The sequence below is a fragment of the Zosterops lateralis genome (assembly GCF_965231275.1).
Source record: "Zosterops lateralis genome assembly, chromosome: 33".
Taxonomy (NCBI): Eukaryota; Metazoa; Chordata; class Aves; order Passeriformes; family Zosteropidae; genus Zosterops; species Zosterops lateralis.
The window spans coordinates 2,515,591-2,520,905 of NC_139793.1; the positions used below are offsets into that span (position 1 = coordinate 2,515,591).

The following is a 5,315-nucleotide window of genomic DNA, read 5'->3' on the forward strand; positions in this document are numbered from 1 at the left end:
CCCCGCGAAAATTCCTGCGTGGACTGGCTGGCATGAAAGGAGGCGGAGCTGCTCTCCCGTGGGTGGGCGGGGCCGCAGCGTGGCCGGAAGCGGAAGTGCTGGGCAAGTGCCACCATGGCGGCCCCGGGGGCGGCGGACGGCGGCGGCGGCTCCAGCGATTCCGCGGGGCCCGCGACAGGTGAGGGGAGACGGGCGGGGGCGGCTGCGGGGCGGGGGCGCCAGGCAGAGCCCGAGGGGACTGCGGGGCGGGGGACCCGGCCAGGGGTGTCAGGGGGGTCCCGGGGGGCCGCGGGGTGAGGGGGGGGCTGGGCAGAGCCGGGCGCGGGGGGCGCCCGTGGGGGGCCGGGGGCGGCCCGGGGGGGCGGGGGGGCGCGGGCGGAGGCGGCAGAGCGGCTTTGGGCGGGCGGAGCAGCGGGGCAGATCCGGGAGGTGCGGGGGGGTCCCGCCAGTGACCTCCGGTGTCCCGGCGGGGGAAGTTCCCCGTCCCGGGGGTCCCGCCGGGGGCGCGGGGGGTCAGCCCGGTGTCCCCCGCCCCCGGTGACAGCCCGGTGTCCCCGCAGTGTCGCGGAGGGTGAAGTACGCCAGCCTGGGCGTGCTGGTGCTGCAGAACGCGTCCCTCGTGCTGAGCATCCGCTACGTGCGGACCCTCCCCGGGGAGCGGTTCCTGCCCACCACGGCCGTGGTGATGGCCGAGGCCATGAAGGGCAGCGCCTGCCTGCTGCTGCTGCTGATCCAGCACCGGGGTGAGCCTGGGGACACTGGGGACATGGGGGATAGGGGGATAGGGGGTCTGTGCCTGCTGCTGCTGCTGATCCAGCACCGGGGTGAGCCTGGGGACACTGGGGACATGGGGGACAGGGGGATAGGGGGTCTGTGCCTGCTGCTGCTGCTGATCCAGCACAGGGGTAGGGACAGGGGACACGGGGGTATTGGGGACATGGGGGACAGGGGTCTGTGCCTGCTGCTGCTGCTGATCCAGCACCGGGGTGAGCCTGAGGGCGTGGAGACATGGGGGACATGGGGACAGGGGTCTGTGCCTGCTGTTCCTGCTCATCCAGCACAGGGGTGAGCCTGGGGACATGGGGGACAGTCTGTGCCTGTCCAGCACAGGGGTAGGGACAAGGGACACGGGGACACTGGGGACAGGGGGTCTGTGCCTGCTGCTGATCCAGCACAGGGGTAGGGACAGGAGACATGGGGACACTGGGGACAGGGACATACCTGGTGCTGTCTCCTCCTCCAGCTCTGAGCTGAGCACGGGGTGGGGGATGGAGACTTGGGGGTGGGGGACACACGATGGGGACAGGGCAGGGGACAAGAGGGGACATTGGAGGGATGAAGGTGACAAGTGGCAGAGGCGTGGGGCACACGAGGGGACACAAGAGACTCGTGGTGGGGGTCCTGGGGGGTGACAGCCATGGAGTGGTGTCCCCTGTCCTGTCCCCAGCAGTGTCCCCTGTCCCCAGCAGTGTCCCCGGTCCCCAGCAGTGTCCCCTGTCCTGTCCCCAGGCAGTGTCCGGCAGACGGCGGTGACGCTGCACGAGGCCGTGGTGGGACAGTTTGGGGACACGCTGCGCCTGGCTGTCCCCTCCCTCATCTACACCCTGCAGAACAACCTGCAGTACGTGGCCATCTCCAACCTGCCCGCGGCCACCTTCCAGGTGGGACATGACAGGGGACACCTGGGGACCACGGGGGATGTGGTGACCTCAGAGACCTCGGGGACCGTGGTGCTGTCCCTGTCCCCGTGTCCCTGTGACTGCCCATGTCCCTGTGACAGTCCCCCTGTCCCTGTCCCCATGTCCCTGTGCCAGTGTCCAGGGTCCCTGTCCCTGGTGTCCCTGCTGGTGACTGTGTCCCTGTCCCTGTGACGCTGTGCCCATGTCCCTGTTCCCACACCTGTGTCTGTGTCCTGCAGGTGACCTTGTCCCTGCTGCCCCCAGCTGTCCTTTTCTCCCAGGTGACCCTGTTCCTGTCCCTGTGTGACCTTGTCCCTGCTGTCCTTGTGTGTCACTGTCCCCAGTGACTGTCCCCACTGTTCCTGGTGACAATCTCTGCTGTCCCTGATGACAGTCCCTGTTGTCCTACAGGTCACTGTCCCCACTGTCCCCATGTGCCCCTGCTGTCTCCAGTGACTGTCCGCCCTGTTCCTGTGTGTGTCCCTGTCCCCATGTGACTGTCCCCGCTGTCCCCCAGGTGACCCTGTCCCTGCTGTCCCCATGTGGCAGTCCCCACAATCCCCAGGTGGTTGTCCCCCTGTATCCCTGCTGTCCCCATGTGACCCTGTCCCCAATGACACTCCTGCTGTTCTGCAGGTGACTGTCCCTGCTGTCCCCATGTGATGGTCACTGCTGCCCCCATGTTACCATGTCCCTGCTGTCCCCACTATCCCCCTGTGACCCTGTCCCCAGTGACAGTCCTGCTATCCCACAGGTGACTGTCCCTGCTGTCCCCATGTGACCCCATCCCCAGTGACAGTCCCCCTGTCCCCGTGTGACCCTGTCCCCGTGTGACCTGTCCGCAGTGACAGCCCCACTGTCCCCTGTGACCCTGTCCCTGCTGTCCCCTGTGACCCTGTCCCCGCTGTCCCCCTGCTGTCCCCTCTGTCCCCGTGTGACCCGCCCCAGTGACAGCCCCGCCGTCCCGCAGGTGACGTACCAGCTGAAGATCCTGACCACGGCGCTGTTCTCGGTGCTGCTGCTGGGCACGGCGCTGTCGCGGCTGCAGTGGCTGTCACTGGCGCTGCTCTTCGCGGGGGTGGCGCTGGTGCAGGCGGAGCAGGCCCGAGCCGCGCCCGCCGCCTCCGCGCTGTCGCTGTCGCCGTCCCCCGGGCCCGAGGCGCCGGCCCAGAGCTACGCCGTGGGGCTGGCGGCCGTGGCCGCCTCCTGCCTGTCCTCGGGCTTCGCCGGCGTCTACTTCGAGCGGCTGCTGAAGCGCTCGGGCGGCTCCATCTGGGTGCGGAACGTGCAGCTGGGCGCGGTGGGCACGGCCGTGGGGCTGGGCGCCATGCTGGCCGCCGAGGGCCCGGCCGTGGCCGCGCTCGGCTTCTTCTACGGCTACAACGGCGCCGTGTGGGCCGTGGTGGTGAACCAGGCGGCCGGGGGGCTGCTGGTGGCCGTGGTGGTGCGCTACGCCGACAACATCCTCAAGGGCTTCGCCACGGCGCTGTCCATCCTGGCCTCCACCGCCGCCTCCGCGCACCTCTTCGGGTTCCGGCCGCGGGCGCCGTTCCTGGCCGGCACCGCCATGGTCCTGGCCGCCGTGGTGCTCTACGGGCGGCCCCGCAGCGCCGGCAGCCGCGGCCAGGACAGCGGCAAGTCAGTGGGGCCCTAGGGCGCCGGGACACCGGGGAGGGGACGGGAGGGGGCCGCCAGGTGGGGAGGGGACCCAGCTCAGGGGACCCAGCTGAGGGCTCAGGTGGTGAAGGGTCAGTTGGTGAGGGGTCAGCAGGTGAAGGGCCAGCAGGTGAAGGCACCCAGCTCTGGGGTCAGCAGGTGAGGGGACTCAGGTGAGGGGTCAGCAGGTGTTGGGGCTCGTTAGGGCTCATTAGGGCTCAATGGGATGGTGGAGGAGCTGGATGGGGTCAGCAGTGAGGGGGCCCAGGTGTGGGGTCAGCAGGTGAAGGCACCCAGCTCTGGGGTCAGCAGGTGAGGGGACCCAGGTGAGGGGTCATGCGTGGGGTCAGCAGGTGGTGGAAGCTCATTAGGGCTCATTAGCCTCGTTAGGGTTCATTAGGATGGTGATGGATCTGGACGGGTCAGCAGGGGGGACCCCGATCTTGGCCTTCTTTGGGTGGTGGGGACTCATTAAGGTTCATTAGGCTCATTAGAGACTTGCAGAAGTTCATTAGGTTGTGGGGAGCTCATTAAGGCTCGTTAGGAGGTGGTGAAGGTCCTGGTGGGGTTCGTTAGTTCCTGGTGGGGTTTTAGGTAGTGGAGACCCCAATTTTGAGGCTCATTAAGGTTCATTAAGACTCATTAGGGACCTGGAGAGGTTTGTTAGGTCATGGGGGACTCATTAAGGCTCATTAGGGGCTGACGAACCTCCGGGGGCTGTGGGGTGAGGATGGGCTCATTAGGGGATGGGGAGCTTGTTAATGCTCATTAATTGGCGGGGGCTCATTAAGGCTCGTTGGATGTGAGGGGACCCCGAGGTGGAGATTAATGAGGTTAACAGGGTCAGTGGGGTTAACGAGGTCAGTGGGGTCAGAGGTTAATGAGATCAGTGGGGTTAATGAGGCTGATGAAGGAGCTTTGGGTTAACGAGGCCAGTGGGGTTAATGAAGGAGCTCTGGGTTAATGAGGGGCTCACTGGGACCCCGGGCCCCTCTCTGGGGTTCCCCTCCCCCCCTCGCCCCCCCGCCCGGTGGGGGAGGGGCCGATGTACAGATTTTGTAGGGGGGGAGGGGCCGGGCGCGTTTTTAACGAGGTTTGGGGCTAATAAAGGTGGATTTGGTTAACGGCGCGTGCTGGGGGAGGGGCACTAACACACTAACACGGGGGGAGGGGCGGGGAGCCATAGGGGACCCCCTGGGCCCTACAGGAGCCATAGGAACTGTCTGAGGCCCTATAGAATCCATAGGGGACCCCCCCAGGCCATACAGGAGCCATAGGGACCCTCCCCAGATGCCACAGGAACCCCTCTGGGGCATATAGGATCCCACAGAGCTCTCCCCAGCCCCTACAGAATCCACCTGGAGCTCCCCCAGGGCCATACAGGATCCATAGGGCCGCCCTCAGCCCCGGGGTCTCTCTCTCTTGCAGGTCTCCCAACAAGGACAAGGGCACCTGACGGCACTGAGCGACCCTGCCGGGCCCTATAGGGACTGTCTGGGGCCCTCCAAGGCCCTATAGAATCCATATGGACCCTCCCCTTCCCCTGCAGCCTGTATAGGGACCGTGTGGCCCCCCCGGGGTTCTATAGGGTCCATATGGACCCCTCAGTCCCTATAGCTGCCATATGGACACTCTCCCCCTCTCGGGGGCTATAGGGATCGCTCGCACCCCTCGGTCCCTATAGGGGCCATATGGACCCCTCCCCGCAGTGCCTACAGGGAACTCAGGGCCACTCCTGGGCCCCACTGGAGCCATAGGGCCGCTCCCCCTCCCTGCCGGGGGCTATAGGGACCGCTCGGGTCTCTATAGGGCCTGTATGGCCCCGCGCCGCGGTTTTCATGTAAATTAAGATGATTTTGGCCCAAAAAAAATCGGCTCCGCGCGATCGCCAGGGGGCGCTGTCCGCTGTCACGCCGCGGCCCCGCCCCTCGCCCTCCTATTGGCCGGCCGGGAATGATTGACAGGAGCCATCAGGGCGAG

The 5,315-nt window shown here is 66.6% G+C and overlaps 1 protein-coding gene across 2 annotated transcripts; it reads left to right on the forward strand.

Annotated features, from left to right (window-relative positions):
- Nucleotides 1-105: 105 nt before the first annotated feature.
- Nucleotides 106-5,191, forward strand: SLC35A2 (solute carrier family 35 member A2). 2 transcript variants are annotated; one of them, XM_083881445.1, is made up of 5 exons: nucleotides 106-178; nucleotides 561-743; nucleotides 1,510-1,661; nucleotides 2,650-3,589; nucleotides 3,648-5,191. In XM_083881445.1, the coding sequence occupies exons 1-4, from the start codon at nucleotides 115-117 to the stop codon at nucleotides 3,331-3,333; spliced, it is 1,083 nt and encodes a 360-aa protein (XP_083737571.1). In that variant the 5' UTR covers nucleotides 106-114; the 3' UTR covers nucleotides 3,334-3,589; nucleotides 3,648-5,191. The 2 variants fall into 2 exon arrangements, with proteins under 2 accessions (XP_083737571.1, XP_083737570.1); XM_083881444.1 differs by having other exon boundaries at nucleotides 2,650-3,317; nucleotides 4,764-5,191.
- The last annotated feature ends 124 nt before the right edge of the window (nucleotides 5,192-5,315 follow it).

Excerpts from the sequence above, each read along its gene's own strand:
- SLC35A2 (XM_083881444.1), top strand. The coding sequence starts at position 115 with ATGGCGGCCCCGGGGGCGGCGGACGGCGGCGGCGGCTCCAGCGATTCC. Across the intron at positions 179-560 it reads TTCCGCGGGGCCCGCGACAG|TGTCGCGGAGGGTGAAGTAC; the intron begins GTGAGGGGAGAC and ends GTGTCCCCGCAG. Across the intron at positions 1,662-2,649 it reads TGCCCGCGGCCACCTTCCAG|GTGACGTACCAGCTGAAGAT; the intron begins GTGGGACATGAC and ends GCCGTCCCGCAG.